This window comes from Coturnix japonica, chromosome 18 (assembly GCF_054131305.1).
Source record: "Coturnix japonica strain WE chromosome 18, WE-NBRP24, whole genome shotgun sequence".
NCBI lineage: Eukaryota > Metazoa > Chordata > Aves > Galliformes > Phasianidae > Coturnix > Coturnix japonica.
In genome coordinates, this window is record NC_140680.1 from 5,698,582 (window position 1) to 5,715,476 (window position 16,895).

General features: G+C 37.4%; 1 protein-coding gene across 1 annotated transcript in view; it reads right to left on the reverse strand.

The window, feature by feature from the left end:
• The window catches only part of DOCK2 (dedicator of cytokinesis 2), a 113,564-nt gene extending 98,370 nt beyond the window's left edge, over positions 1-15,194 (reverse strand). The window contains exons 1-10 of the mRNA XM_032447425.2: positions 14,945-15,194; positions 8,828-8,911; positions 7,709-7,749; positions 7,110-7,165; positions 6,876-6,972; positions 6,134-6,282; positions 4,749-4,884; positions 2,593-2,747; positions 1,069-1,150; positions 471-606 (exon numbers count right to left, since the gene is read on the reverse strand). Coding sequence (XP_032303316.2) covers positions 471-606; positions 1,069-1,150; positions 2,593-2,747; positions 4,749-4,884; positions 6,134-6,282; positions 6,876-6,972; positions 7,110-7,165; positions 7,709-7,749; positions 8,828-8,911; positions 14,945-14,981 — 973 coding nt within the window. The 5' untranslated portion in view covers positions 14,982-15,194. The remainder of the gene's footprint in view (positions 1-470; positions 607-1,068; positions 1,151-2,592; positions 2,748-4,748; positions 4,885-6,133; positions 6,283-6,875; positions 6,973-7,109; positions 7,166-7,708; positions 7,750-8,827; positions 8,912-14,944) is intronic.
• Positions 15,195-16,895: the final 1,701 nt, after the last annotated feature.

Genomic DNA, 16,895 nt, shown 5'->3' on the forward strand with positions numbered 1-16,895 from the left:
CCTCCTGTCCATTAATACTGTGTATTATATATACTTGTTCCCCAAGCTAAATACAGATTTTCATCAGCAAGCAGTGTAAACCAATGGGTGTAAAATTGTGGAGCAGTTTCTAGTGCAGTGTGTGCTCTACAAACATGAGGCTATGTGAGGACAGAATTACTTTAGTTTTAGTCTGATCCTATGAACAAAGTGTGTACATTCAAATTAGTTGTGCTGTTGGCACATAATCAGTGGTTTTATTTTATCCACTCTTAGTAGTACTCAGGTACTTAGGAAATTAAATTCAAAAGCGTAATTCTGACATGAACTAAAATACTAATGTAGATTCAGCCTTTTCAGACTTCAGCCATTACAGATGGAAGATAGTTTATATGTCTATATTAGATTCTGTCATGCTGTTGTAGATTCTACCGCCCAAGCAATTATCAGTTAATTCCTGCTTCAGATAGAGAACACAAGACTTCATTTACCTGCTACTCCAAAAGGCCTTCTTAGTCCTTGTGTGTATTTCTTGGAGTTACTGTCTTTAAGATCCATCCTTCCAACTCGGACTATTTGACAAACCAAATAAACTTTATCTCTGCTAAGGTCTTTATTTCCAAGATCCTAAGATTAGAAAATAAAATAAAAAAAAGATAAAATGTTATTTGGGGAAGAATTAGGTTGTAAAATTTAAGAAGGAACTTCAGTAATTACGTAAGTCTAAATAATTAATGGAAAAAAATAACACCACAACAACTTGAGTTCACATAAAGGATGAAAAAGTCTGAAACACTAAAGTTTAAAGCAAATGTAAGCTAAGACATATAAGGAAGAAATCAGTAGCTACAGCAGTTAAATATCAAATAAATCAGTTAGCTGATGAGGCAGACATTAGAGAAAAGGTACAAACTGATTTCAAGAAAGTACGAAATCTCTGTCATAAGGCACTCAATGACTGGTCATTTCACTCTGTTTCTAAGATAACTTCTGTTTCCTTCATCATCTTGCTCAATCCTCTGACAGAAACCACAGAAAAGAGACAGTCTGATTTGAAAATAAATATAAGGAAATCTGAAAAACACTTACTGTAAACACTACTTTCAGATTGTTGAGCATATCAATTTCCTTTGGAAAGCCTTTGCTCCCCCATCTCACCAAGTAGTTCTCACTGTTTTGAAGAAAAGTTTCTTATTATCATGTGATTTTAAAATTCTTCAAACTATGAAAAAAAGTCACGTAACAGACAACAGCCTGCACTGATTGTACGAAGCTAAACCCAGACCAAAAGACAATAGTAATGTACAAAACACCATCAGTAAACTTTGTAAATAACTTGAACATCAGACAAAACAGCACCCTTTTAACACCATGAGCTGTTTGATAGAGACCATCAGCAAATCTTACTCCCCCTTTTAATGTATACATCCTTCATGTTTTTATCTTTCACCTAATTTTCAGCACTTTATTTCACACACAACAGAACACTTCCCCCATCAAGAAACTTAAGAAATCAATCCAGTGACATCGTAAGTCATTCTTCCAGTCACCTACTGATATAGATGCAATGAAAACAGTTTTTATTATTGTCATCTATACAGATTGTCTGGCAAAAGAAATCAAGATTCCAGACTCAGGCTTGGACCTGACAGTTGCCAGAAGACAGTTTCAGTCTATGACTACTTCCTCCTCATAGAGCCAAGGAAGGTCAGAGTACTTGCAAAGTACACAGAGAGGCTATTGAATCTCCATCTTTGGTAATAATGCCATGACAAGACAAGGCCTTGAACAATCTGACCAAAGACAGCCTTGCTTTGATAGGCACGTTGGACTAGGTGGCCTGCAGAGATTCCTCCAGTCTAATTCATTCGACTTTATGGAGCTAAACAATAGGAGGGACAATCCGGTTCTGTATTCTGGCACACCAGTGCAATTTCACGTGAACTATTAAGGAAGCAATCATACTATATTTAGAGAGGCATGTTTCCACAAAAGAAGGATCCCCATCAATTTCTCAAGACAATCTTAAGGTTACCTTTTGATTACCAACAAGGGCAGTCATCTCTGGAGTTTGCATATTTCCCTCTTTCACTTCTCCTTTTAAAACCAATTTAACAACTGCCTCAGACTCTCCCTAATATGACTGCCTTTGGCTGGTTTGGCAGTCTTATAAACCTCAACATGTGATGGCTCAGTTACTATAACCACCACATGAAGTTTCTTTCTCCTAAAATCTGTAAAAGCTTTTAAGGAAAAAAAACCAAACAAATACATTGTCTTTACTTGTAATAAAAAGTCCCACCAACAGTACTATAATAATGACTATTTCTAATTAGAAGTGGTCTGACAACTCTCCAAAACTCTGAAATGCTTATTCCAGAAGTTGGCTTTCAGAATATCTGGGATCCCTTACCCTGGAGTCTTTGAGCAACCAGCAACTAAATCTGTCCACACTTTCCCTTCACCCTCCCCCCCCCCCCCGATTTTCTTCCCTTTATTTATATATCCTTTTCATTATTAACATGCTGGCAACTATTGTGCTTCTTAGTGGACAGCTTCTATCACTATTATTTTTTCTTACATTAAAAAAAAAAAAAAAGACAGAAAACTTACCTTATAATTGTTAATTTCTGTGGATCATACAGCGACATAAAGAGCTCTGCATCCTCTCCAATTCGACAAACGAAATTCCGCACAAAGACATACAGACTATGAGTGGGGGATGAAGACATTCGGGAGTACGATGTGTAATCTGGTTGATCCTTTGACTAGTCGAAAGAAGAAAAATCATTAGCTAGATCCATGGGTTAGTGATAAGATACTAAAAAAAAAAAAAAAGAGAAAACCACTGTCTGTGTACTCCTCAGAGGGCGATTGCTTAGCAATGCAAAAATGACCAGCAAATTAGTTTCTGACTCTTTGCATTATTTTACCACCAAATCAAGATCCTTTTGTACAGTGAATCAAGAAAGCTATCAGGTTAGTTAGAATGTACAGAAGTGTCATAGATACGGAAGATTCCTTGCACCCCCTTCTTCCTCAGAGCCTTCAGTGTATGTAAGAAGATCAAAAGCTCACAACAGGTTCCTCAAAACAGCCCACGGAGCTGCCTCAGTGTGCAAACATGAAAAACCTGATGATAGAGTTGCCTTAAAATCACCTTTTGCAGGACTCAGCAGACTTATTAAGAAAGTCCTTGTCTGATATTCTAAGCATACTATCCTTTCCACAAGGGCACCTAGCTGGAAATGGAACAAGTCTCAATTTATTTTACAAATATTTCCAAGGAATACAACAGTTTTGCTGTTTCTCTTCACTTATCCCTTCACATCCAGAAATCTCCCTGTCTTGAAAATCTTATATTTAATTTCACAGAGAAAATAATTGCCAGGTTAAATTCCTCTTCTCTGTATCAATATATTCAAAACCTTCGCTAACAAGAAATCAGGTTCCTTTCAGTGGAGCTGTTCTGAAGTCCTTTACTAAAATTCTGATAAAAAAAACATGCCTGAAGATTTCAGAATATTTTTCTAGGGGTGTAAGAATGTGAACTTCAGGAAAAAAGAATAACTTGACTTCAATAGCAGATTCCAATTCTTTAGCCTCAGGATAAACAAACAAAAAGCAAACAAATCTGCTCAAGATGAGTTTTTCTGAACATGGCAGTATATAGCAGAAGACCAGCAACCGGCAGCGTAGTGAAGTTTCAGCATGCTAAGAGCATTAGGAAGACAAATGCAACTTTCTGAAAACAGATTGATGGTACAAGTGTAAAGCAAAAATAAAACAAGGCATATCTGAGATGGATTGCCATCTGAAGAATAGGGATGTAGGTTCCAATCACATCTTGTTTTAACCACCTAGAAACAGCCACTGAACAGATGATGGCCAAAAGTTTTTTCTTATCTATTGATTACTTCTGGTTTTTGAATAAGTCAACAAATTCTATTGCAGAAAACCAAGTTTTATTTTCTGTGTATCATCAGTTAAGTACATGTTCTTAGCTACGAAGCAGCATTTATTTAAATAATGTTGATAAGAACAACTGATAAGGAGATGCTCAACAGTTTGACACAGACAGTATTGAAGTGTATTTATGGCAAAACTTTTTTGTCAAATGTTTTACTTCCTTTGTAATTTTTTACTTTCTCACTAATGAAGAACTCAAGTACCTTCTAAGTCTTTAAACAGTGAAGAGGAAAAGAAAGTGTAGTCACTTACATTGCATTTTAAAAGATAAAATGTACGTGCTTTAGCTTTGCTTAGACATGCTAGATATTGGTGACCACAGGATTATTCTGAGTTCACTAAACTTTGTTAATAAGTTTAAATTCTTCAGATGCTCCAAACTAAATAGCAAGCTGCAACTTAGAGCTAGCAGCCTGTATTTTCAGATGATGCTCTAAAACAGATCTTTGGTTAGTCAGTGTACAGCCTGAACTCCTACTACCTAGCTATTTGGCTGTGCAAATCAGCCTATTGAGTAGAGCTCAGGTGGGATTAAGAGCCTTTTTCCATTTAGACACCCAAGAATTCATTTAGAACCAGCTTTAGACACAGGCTTTCAGTCTAGCTGGCAATGCACAAATACAACGAATACCCTTCAAGGTTTCACCATATTTATAACACATGAATGTGAATCCAATATTAAATTAGGGGCAAAAGTTTTCACCATCTTTTTTTGGTAAATTATGTCCTTCAAGCCTTGTGTGTTTTTTTCATTTTGATTTTTAGCAGAGGAAGCGTTAAGTTTGTCCCATCATTCCTACCATCTCCTCTTTAATTCGCTCAGTGATTTTGTTAGTTGCTTCTTCGTGTGCATGAAATAGGCTGATGACACTGGTTTTATCTGGATCCAGGATATTTCCATCTTCATCTCTAACTATCAGATCTAGCTCAAGTATCCTGTGAAAACAGAAAGATCTGGTAGTTTTATCAAGTTTCCTTCCATAAAAATACAGTTTAGAAATGTAATGCTCATGAATTTTCTTCTAGTTTTACAGTAGTAAAGCCAGCTTAAATAGTTACAAAAGTAATTGAGAAAAAAAAAACACAAAAAAACATGCCAAATCTACACTTACATTTCAATCTGCTGTTCAGTATTTACCTCCAGTGCCTTAAAACTGCCATTTTAAACCCCCTCTATCTTTGTTCTTTCAGGAAAGCAGCTTACAGTCTTGTAGTCTGACAGCAAATAAATGTTAATGTTCTTTGAGCTGAGATAACTTTGACTGAAGCATTTCAAAGTCAAAATTTGTCCTGGGATGACCATCCAATTCTACACAGCATGTCAGGTCATATGCATTCCCAGAGTGTGTTCATTAAGAGTACAACTTACCAGAAATATGTGGATTCAGATCAGTGAACAAGATTTCACAACATCTTAGGTCGCTGCTTGTGTCTAAGCCACAAGTAGCTGAAGGCTTTTGGGCCACAATAGCAACAGTCATTTTCAGTAGCTTAGTGCAGATCATTAGCAGATTCCACTGCATGTAAAATGCCTACAGTGAAAGCTGGTGTATCAAACTTTCTCTCCTCCGTTTATCAACCCACATAACAGCATTTTTGCCAAACATATGTTGTCCTGCAATGACTTCATCAGCAAAAAAGGCATTTTATCAAGTAACTATTCCACCTACAGTAGTTTCACTTCTATTACCAGCACTAAATTCTGCATGGAAATTCCCTAGTAAATCTGAAGAGAGTTGCCTTTAACAAGGACTTTGCATGCTTCAGACTTCTGCTATTTATACACCACTAGGGTCTTTCAACACTACTGCTCATGTGGTTGCATAACACTACTAGAAGTTGGCTGTGTTTATTAAGGGTTAGATGAAGTTTTTGGCCTGAGTACATTGATACTAAACCAATATAAAGGCCACTCTAATCTGACCTCAAATGTTTACAATTGACAAGTTGATATTTCCATAATTTACAAATAAATTAATGTTTTGGAAAATGGTATTTGGCATGAGAAGTCTCTGTGATGTTTACTATTACAAGAGTAACAGAAGCTTGCAAAGAATGATTTACAGTGTCCACATGAAATATTAACAACCTACAAAACTGCAACAAGGAAAATTTTCTCAATCTGTATTCGAGCTGTGAACTTTAAAATAAATCATGTTTTTCAGAAGCAATGTAGGCTACTTACTTGTTACCGTAGTCAATTTTGGAAGTGACTTTCTGTTTGAGTTCTTTAAGCTCATCTTTTGGCAGAGTCCCAGACAGAAGCTGTGACCTCCACTCCATTAAGTCATACATCATAGACTGTACCTGCTGGAACCTCTCCTTCTTGTTTGTCTGAAGTATAGAAGAAAATAGTTCTTAGGCTTTGTAGAAAGTTAAGTGAAACATTGGCCCTGATAATTAAAGGATGCCTTATGTCATGCTGAACAACTGCAAGAGCAAGAATGAGAAAAAATACCTTGCTAATCAAAGTCCTCATCTTTATTTCTGTTCATTTCTCCACATTTTTTTTCCAGACAGACTAAAATCACTGAACCTGAATTCCTTCCTGACAAAATTGCATCTGACATAGAAATATGTATTAAGTAAAAGTGTGTGACTGAATGCCTCCATACAGAAAAAATGGCACCCACTGACATTCCTCACTGCTTGCTTAACACTTACGGAGACCACATGGTGCATCTCAGCAGTGGTGACAATGGATCACTTCCACTGGTGCATTTTTACAAGTGTGTCATGCAGCTCTTGTTCATTGCTGATGAAAACATAGCCAATGGTCATGGCTACACTGAAAAACTGTGCTTTGAAGCTGAGAATTTGACCTATCAGAGTCATTGCGCCCTTTGTATCTATTGTAGTTTCCATGGAAATAAGTAGGGGGCATTACTTTCACAGAAGCCCATGCACATCATGCAAAATTGTCATACCACATAGAGCTGTTTCCAGATGCTTCCCCATTCCCAGAGAGTAGTGGTAACTTCTTGAACTAAGGGAATTTCAGCAGGTATTACATTTTCTGTATGTCTAGAGAAGAAATTAATGAAAAAATTAGCAGTTTTTCATGAATTTATATTAAAGTTACTGTGTTTAAGGAATATAAAATGTGTTATAACTCATCATTTAGCAGACAAGATGCTTAACATAAAAATTAAATTCAGTACCTTTTCTTTTCGACAGTAACTTCCTTGATGCAAATAAAGGATTTAGGAAATATTCCCTGTTTAGAGAGGAAAAAAAAATATATAGCACACTCTGTTATCATTCTCAATATCTGATGTGTTCTGGCTGTACTACAGCTGAAACATTCTGATTTATCCTAAAGGAATGTTTGATTATCATTCTATCCATGACAACCCTTATGTGAACCAGCATATGTAGTCTTAATTGAGCTAAGATTTTGTTACATTTTTCTCTACGCAGTAACTGAAATTCATATGTGGTGCAAAGCCTGGGATTAAATGTAGCTTCAAAGATCCCTATGAAAAAAGTGCAGAAACGTTTTGCAGTAAATTAACTCAAAAGTTGTTTCAAGTGATGTTTTGATCAGTCTGATAACCTGAAGGCACAGCAATTATTTTTTTATCACTTCATTTTGAACAGTGCTTATTTCAAATATTTACCATCTTTGTTCAGTATGAACACTGCTCTATTCATCTTGAAAAGAAAGAGGACAGAGATGGCAGGTTTCACTGATCAGAACAGAATCTGGTAACGCATGCTAAAATGAAATATCACATAGGAGTGAAAAGTGTGATCTTACCTCTGAACCTTTACGTCTTACTAAATATCCCTTATACCAATCTAAAAGAAAGGAAGAAAGAGTACACTCAGTATAAGAAACATACAGGCCTTTAATTCTCTCCCCTCCGTGTAAAAGCTACCTGGCACAGGATGCTTTTAAAAAGTAGTTATTTCAAAAAGATTCAGAAAGACAAATGAGAAGCAGGAAACAGACAGCAAAGCTTGTACACAATGAAGTATGATCTACTTTCAAGTCTTGCACAGAAGGAGCAAACGTTCTTATGCAGAGTATAACACCCCCCACACTTGCATAAAGAAGAGGATACGCATTTTTACCTTAAATATGTGAAGGTTTATACATTTATATAAGTTGATAAAGCTTGATAAAAGATTGCTCATTGTATTGAAAAGCCCTTGAAGCTCTTCTGATTGTGTTCTAGGTGTAAAGCCAGTGTAATACATGGCTCTTACACATCCAACTTGCCAACTCAAGAAGGAACAAGACATCTTTTTGCCACAAGGAACTATAGCTTTTGGACTCAAATAGGAAGCTTCCTATTGCAACGTTCAAAGTAGAACCTCATAAATAAATGAAGAACTATTATGGGGCTTTGTATCATCAACTAGAAATCTCTATGAAAAAAAGAAAAACAATATTGCAACAGTAGCAATTACAACTCAATTCAAGCTATGTTCCACTTGTGCCCCTGTTTAACTACAATAAAATTCTCCAAAGATTATAAAATCAAGAGTTCTACCTTACTAAATTAAAAGCTGAATTAGAAGCTGTGTTTACCGTGTACACATTTCATCATCATGAAACATTTTACCTGCACAGCAGCATTATTGAACTCTTTATTGACAACTATTTCATGACCTTCACAAACAATGTTTACCTCAATGGTTCCCTTAATTTGTAATGGCATCTCAAGGAAACCACACATCCTGCAACTTTTCTTTTTTGTCTTTCCAAAAATGAATAAGTTCGTTCTTAAAATAGAACACCACCACCAATAATACCAAATATATACCAAAAACATAATTAGACAGTTACTTACGTAACATAGACAACCAGTGTGAAGTAAACAATTTAATTATTTAAACAAGGAAAACTATAGCTTTTAGGCCACTGGCTTACCTTCACAGGACTCCAAGATATGGACCACATCACCAATTTGCAGAGATAGCTGCTGTATTCCCGTGCCTTTGAAATTGTATATTGCTGAAAATTTAGAGGGCAAAAAAACTGATTTTCACTACAGCCATACACAACAGTTAAACTGATAAACAAGCATTTATTTGAATTCTGATACCAGGATAAATAAACATGAATAAATATATGGAACTGTAAATCTATCAATGAGCTTCACCTACTCTCATTACTTTGTCCCTTCTGAAAACGTACTTGTGCTGAAGAAAGTCAGTGCAGGAAGAAAACCAAACTATTTATACTAATTACTCTGCATGGAATCGTTAAGGTTGGAAAACACCACTAAGATTAGCAAGTTCAACCATCAACCCCACATATTTATATATATATATATATATATATATATATATATATATATATATATATATATATATACACACATATATATACATATATATAATATGTTTACACACACACACACATATATGTATGTATGTATGTATGTTTGCTGTCATGCAGATCTGCTAATCTACTGGTCTGAGCACACAATTTACAGAAAGTACTCATGATTCCAGAGAGAATGGGCACAGAGAGATGTGTGCAAAGTCAGTTCACCAAATTTTCCTTAAGATATTTCAACTTAATATGAAATTGTTTCATTTGGGACCAGTAAAAAAATAATCTTATTTTTCTATATATATATAACTGAAAAAGAAAAGAGTGGCAAAATTTAGAAGTCTTCTAATCAGAATTCTATCTATATGTTGTTTCAGAGGGAAACCAAGAAAAAAGAGCTTCTTTACTCCTTCTTATGTTCTATGGCTGCAGGATGTGGGCTGCAATGGTAAGCATTTGTTTCTGCATTTTTTCCTTTGCGTGCTCATTTATAGACTTCCACAATAGTGTTAAAGATTAGAAGTGGTTGTTGAATCTATTATCACTCAGGGAAACTATTTAAAATACATAAACCTAAAACCACATTAAAACAGTACAAGTAGGAACAGCACACTAACTGTGACCTCTGTTGTGCCATAAAGACGGTAGTGTATCCATCCATCCATCCAAAGCATCCAGTATCCATGCAGTATTTTGAGCTACAAATTTTTTTCTAGAATAGTCAGTTTCCAGTCAGTGTATGCCTACATATTTTTGGTACCTTTCTCCCTGTGGCTTCTAAAGCCACACGTTGGTTTCTGCTAAGCCAAAATGTTTGTCAGTGACACATTTTACTTTAACATTTAACATGAAATCATGTTTAAAGTCTCAAATGAGCCTTTCAAGTGTATGTCCAAGGTAGAAGCATAGAGCTAAAATATTTCCTATTTAGCTTCCACTGATTGTTTCTTGTGAGTCTTTACTTTGCTATACTTTTACAACAAATTTGTAGGAACTTAAGAACATTATTTAACTAAAAATAAGTTCTTTTTTTTCCTGTTAACATGAAGAGGCCTTCCCACCTGGTTGTATAGAGGAGAAATACAATTATTAGACACAAGGAAAAAAAACAGTAAACCAAATAAACAAGTTGAAGTGACTCTGCTATGCAGATTTAGCCATTCATTCAACCAAATCTTGCTGTACTGACCCAGCTAAACACAAAATTAAATGTAAGTAGTGGGTGTATGACTGTGTTTAGATTAGCTGTCTTTTATAATCTTGAAAGAGAATTCAGTAAGTTAAGATGGCAAGTAATCGTCCTAAGCACGTAAAATATCATTACATTTACAAATACTTGCCATCTGTTTCCATCAGTGTATGTGGGGGCTGTGGAGCAGAGGCTGTTGCTGTTTCCCTGAGAGATCCATACAGATGAAGACTACTGATGACTAAAATACACTTCATATTTCAAAACTTGCACTGCTCTGCTTCCAGTTGCATTTCTCTCAAAATGTAGATGCAAATGACTGAGTCATACATTCCCAGTGCATGTTGGTTTTGCTCTCCGTTAATAACTTCACTCAATAACAACTAATATATTGAAAAATGCAGTAAGTAACTGACAAAGGAAGTGGCTTTACCAGCTAAGACTTTTCTATATGACTAATTAGAAACTTGATGGGATTTTACTGTAGCATTTAGATTTTTTTTTGTAGGAAGTGTTTAACAAAATCCTGTTAAAGGTTTTGAACTATATACACAGGGGCTGGGGGGCACACGGAGCTGAGAGCAGACAGGAGGAGGGCAGCTGACCTAAACTGGCCAAAGGGTTATTCCATCCCATCTGAGGGAAAAAGAAAACAATAATACTGAAGGGAGTTGGCTGGGGAGCAGCTCTGAAGGATACTGTCCCATTTCAGAGTGGGACTCTGAAGGGCTATAATAATAGAGTCACAAAACAAATGATGCCAGCAGTAGGTTATTGTGTGGTAAGCAATTGTTTTGTGCATCTGTTTTGTAAATATATATGTCATTATCATTACTAATATTTCCTTTTCTCTTCCTTTTCTGTCTTAGCAAATTATGTTGTATCTCAACCAAGGAATTCTACTTCATTGTATTTTTTTCCTGATTCTCTTACCCCAACCACTGGGAAGGGGAGTGAGTTAATGACTGCGTGGTGCTGAGCTGCCTGCTGGGGTAAAGCACAGCATAAATACAAGCATATCGTCTGTTAACTTCAATTAATATCATCTCCACCTTTAAGGCCTTCATAAAACATGAAATAGTCATGCACATATTTTGATCTTAAAAAGTAATATAATGTAAAAAAACCCAACAGCAACAGTGTATGGATTTGAAAATTATTTACAGAACATTTATGTAAGAATGATTACAATGGGATTTTTAAAAATACATTCTCAGAAACTGAGATCCCTTCAAATCATTCTGAAGAATGTTGTCCCTCTCCACTCACTGACATCCCTCATACCAGTCATAACAGAAAGAGAATGTGGCCTGCTTGGAGACCTCCATATTCATTTGAAAACACAGCGCTAAGCCCAGAAACTACCAGGTCAAAGTGCTGACATGGACATTTTTCCAAGTTTAACTCTGTTCAAGTACAAGTGGGCATCTTTGGAGCATGTCCAGATTATCCTTTCTTGTCATACAATATAGCACACCCTGTAAAGGCAGTCTAAGAAGGCTGTGTCTAATTCTGACATCACTCTCACACATTCAAGCACAAGTAAAGATATGTAATGGTGCCCACTTCAGTAGCAAAGGAAAACAAAAAAAAAGATGTGAAGGCTAAATAAAATAACCATGTGACTATTAAAGCCAGAGCTGTTGAGTATATTATTTCATATAAATGGCAGTGTGCAACATATGAACATTCCTCCAACTGGATATATATGGACAATACATGCTTAGAAATCCTTGTGTCCTGGTTTCTTTAAGATCTGCTTTGTGCCAGCTACAAGTGCTGCAGACTCAAATTTACAGTAAGCCCCCAGAAATATAAAACTTGATGACACTTTTTAAACAGTAGCCTCAGTTGGCCCACTGTAGCTAACTAGGTTTACTTCTTCCTTCTGCTCCACAGTGTATGTAACAGAAAAGGTACCATCTTCAAGAATTACAATAGCTCCAAGCACTGAGTCAGATTGCTCCTTCACAAACTGGGCACTTCATTTCCCTTTGATGAAATTTATCAGCACTATAAATCTGTTTTCTGGTTTTGAACACACGCAAAGTTCCTTAAAAGTACAAGATAATTCACTGCACCATTTCCCATTCTGCACGCTCCCTAATGCCTTTTCACTGTTCCTGTATTCTGCTGATTTTTAGACCAAAGGTTTTGATCTAAAACGGATTGATCCTTGAACTAAACAGCAGTTCAAGCGCTAACTGGCTTCTAAATTGGCACCAGGAAACGTATTTGCAAATAAAAAGAAATAGAAATGTTTGCTTTGTCCTCATCTTCACTCTTTCTGACATTAAGCTACCTTCGATGAGCTGAACACTTGTGTGGAGCAAGCTGGCCTTCCCTTAGTGCTGACCACTAGCTGGCACGTTGTGTTGGATTGTTGGCACTTTAAAATTTCCCAAGTTCTGAAGCCCCTCATCCACCTTATGAGAGAACAGATTGCAGTGTTCTGTGGACTAACATGAGTAACACAAAATGCATCTTTAGCACACAGGCTAAAGACTTCTTATGCTAAGAAACCATGTTCATAATTTCCAGGCTCTGTTGTAAACCTCAGTAACCGGATTTGAGAAGACAGCAGTTACCAGGGAGATAGGAGGAGTAGCAGCAGTATTTCTAGCACACCCCATTAGAGAAAATGGCACCTGCATATGACGGTAATTACACTGTCCTATGAGCTGTACATAGTCTGTACTCTGAAAAGGGTGTGCCATGGATAGAGCTGGCGACTTCTGAGAAGGCAGCAAGAGCACCGTTCCACTGCTAAGTGATGTAAAACCAGCCCTTCTGAGTTTTATAATCCCACACTGCTATCCCTATGGCTGAAATAATGTTGAAATACTGTCGTTCTATGCCTTCTATTACTTAATTGATTCTTATGGACTAAAATTAAGACACGCTACGTGATTTCAGCTCATCTTGCTATTTTTAATTAAACAGTCTGAAACCAGACATAGATCACACTACTGCTATACAAAACTACTGAATAGTGATTTTTAAGCAAAGCAGCATTCAATCAACATGCATTGTTAGCCTTTATGGAAACAAACATCACTACATCTAATTACAAGTTTAGGAAGTAAATGTTTGTGAAAGACATTAGGTTGCTTTACTGCACCTCTGATATCACAAAGACTGTAAGGTCATATCAACTCTTCTATACTCAGCGATCACACTGGCTATGAAGTGATTAATTGTCCAACTCTCCCTGTTACCAGCAGTGACCATGGCACAAATGACAGCTGTCAAAAGTGCAGCCTCCTCAGGGGACGTGCCAGGCTGCTGCACTGGGGGAGTGTGCACACAAATCAGAGTCACACCGAACACTGCCAGGCTATGTAATGGTCTCCCATTCTGTTAAAACCCAGTGCTAGAGTCAGACTTGCCTGTCATTAAGAAGATCATTCCAACACAAAGAACTCCCTGTAAAAAGCCCCTAGAAATGAAGCTTGTTTGATATTATTCTTTATCTAGCACTCGGTCCACATGCAATACACTCCATTGCTGGTAGACAGACACAGGAACCACATCCAACAGGTCAGAGTCCTCCAGGGCAGAAACTTTTAGGAAAAAAATGCCGAACCTATTTGTAAAACTCAGCCAGAAGAGCTTTACACACATTCATTTTCACATACTGCCAACCAGAACAAGCTACTTCTGTTTCACAGTTCTGTCACTGCTGCACATGGGAGTTGACCAGGAAGACATTCTTTTCCTCTTATTAAATCTGATTCATTTTATTTCATAAAGCCATGGGTAACTTCTTTTTCATGCCTTAAATGCATATCAAAATATTACAGCTCCCTTTAAATAAAAAGATTTTAAGAGCAGTGTGGGGAGTCCATGCTGGTAACTAAGCATTAACATGTAACAAACTATAGGAAGCATAAACTAAATAACGTTCCCTACTGGAAACCTCCAGTTAACTTCAGCAAAGCGTTGCCTTCAAGTGCTTCACCGCTGATTGCAGATTTTAAGGCCTTTTTTTTTGGTTTTCAGCTGCAGTTTGGTCCTTTTTGCAAGCTAATATTATTAATTTTATGGAAAACTGATATTGGAACAGGACGCTCCTTCCAACAAGTAGTAACTACTTTATGCATGTTTTTCAGTAATGCTAAGCTCAAATGATGGGTTTAATGATCGCTGAGAAGAACCTGAAGGATCCCCCTTCCCTGCCATCTGTTCATTGTACCTTCAAACTGCTGCCTATAGAACAAGCAGCACATCCTCTATGTGTTTCTGAAACACAGAGGTGGGGAAAGCTGCATTACTGTGGCAGTTCATTATTTTAGAGCAGTGAGAGCATGGCGGGGCGGAAGCAGCACCTCTCCCAACCTGGCATTATGTGCTGCTTGTCGTTCTCTTTGGAAAACTAAAATTCAATGTGAAATGGATCATTTCAGTTAAACCACCATGGTAAAGCGGAGGGTGCTCTCACAGCAGAGATAACACCTACCCACATCCTGTTCAGAAGTTACGAGGACAACATTCAGAAGGCAGCTCACTGAGGTACATACCCACACCGCTCTTCTCCGTCTTGTGCCACGTTGCCATCACGCATGAGTCTGCACGGCTCCACAGGACGCCCAGCACCGAGGAAAGCGAGTTTTATACAAATGCAGGTTTCAAGATGGACAACCAAAAAGAAGGAGCTGGAAGCAAATCTGTTTCTCAGCTGCTATTACTGATGACGACTAGGAGGAGACTGAAGCTGGCCGAGGCAGCTGTATGGGTTCTGCGAGATTTGCTGCTCTTCTGAGCTTCCTTCCTCTTTTCTCAACTTGAGATATTGTACCAAGTGCCGTGGGGGAGGGGAAACCCGCACTGGGTGTTTCTGCTGCATGACACTGGCTGTAACACATCAGCAAGCAAAAAAAAACCATCACACTTCTCTGCTGCGTGACCCCTAAACTCACAGCTCAGTGGAGGGGGACTGTAAGCAAAACCCAGGCACCAAAACAATACCTTCATGCTGCCAGGTAGTGCCCGTCTTCAGCTAAATCAGAAACATTTTAAACCATCTGACTCCATAAGACATCATAAAAACTACTTTCTTTTAAACTGCTCTAGAAAGAGGATTTGTTTTTGTGTTACAGCTACAGCCACGTCCTCACTTGAGAAATGAGGTGAAGACAAAGCCAGGCGTCAAACTCTACCCGTCCCATTTTACAATGTTAGCTTGCAGTTTCTTTGTTCTCTGAACAAAGCAGCACTACCCCAAAGTCTCCTTGTTTAAACAAAATTTCAACAACTAGTTGAATAGATATTTACCGTCTCCACTTTCATGAGGTTGCCATACAAAGTAACCTACCTAATGACATTATGAGTATACAAAGATGAAGTAGAGACGTTCACAGTCTGGATTACAAACAACATGTGGGATTAGAGTCAAATGCATCACCTGCATTCATGTTTGCCAGTTATTTATGGGAGAAAAATAACTTGCTTAAATATCATACTGGCATTCCATGTTACACTTATTAACATGAGCTGGATTCTGAGCAACAACGGTTATCTACAACTAAGGACAATCACTTTCAGCTACAGAGTCCTAAACTATTCTTCTCCATTTGAACATTCAGTTTAATCTGTCTCCCTTGAAACTGGATATTGAGGCTGAACCATTTTATTTTACCTTGTATTTTGAGCTACAACACGATACCTTCAATACTGCTCTGAACGTCCACTGCAGCAAATCACCCCTTCCCATGCTCTGCTCAAAGACCATGACTTGCATTCACTAACTTGTAGGATCCTGCTCTTCGTCATTGTGTATTGGAGAGAGGAATAACTCCTGAGGAAAAATGGTATTTCTTAGCAGCCATTTACAAACACGCTGCATCTTGTAGGTCTTGTTAGTCCTCCTTTAACTATTTTGAAGCACCCATCATTTGAGGATCAGGCTGTGTTCCATTATCAAGCCCTCATCACCTAAAGTGGCACAAACAGGACACTACTATATTCTGAAAATAAATGATATACAGGATTTTCACCTCCAAAACAGGGTCCCACTACAAATCCCCTTCTGCTCCCTTGAATGTTCTGTCTTAGAGATATGGATCCTGCAACTGGTACAAAAAAAAACAGGAAAAACAAAAATAAACGAAGTATTTTAATGAACTTAAAAGAAAGTACCCTAAGTGTGTTATAGTAACAGAACTCTAAATTGCAGATATCTCCCACCTGTTAGTTTTAATTCAAGAGATTGGTAAGCATGCATTTCCTATGCGAGATAACTGCTTGCTCAAACTACAGCAGTGCAAGTAAAGCAAGATGCACTGGGGGTAACTAGATGATCCTAAGCAATTTGAGACACTTGTTGAAACAACGTCATGGTTTTGCTAATGACACTAACAAGTTTCAGTTGATTGACTCAATTATCACATGCCCCATAGTTCAATGTGAAGGTAACAGCCCTGACATCAATCCACAGGGCAATATACCCACTTAAAGCACACACATGCACCA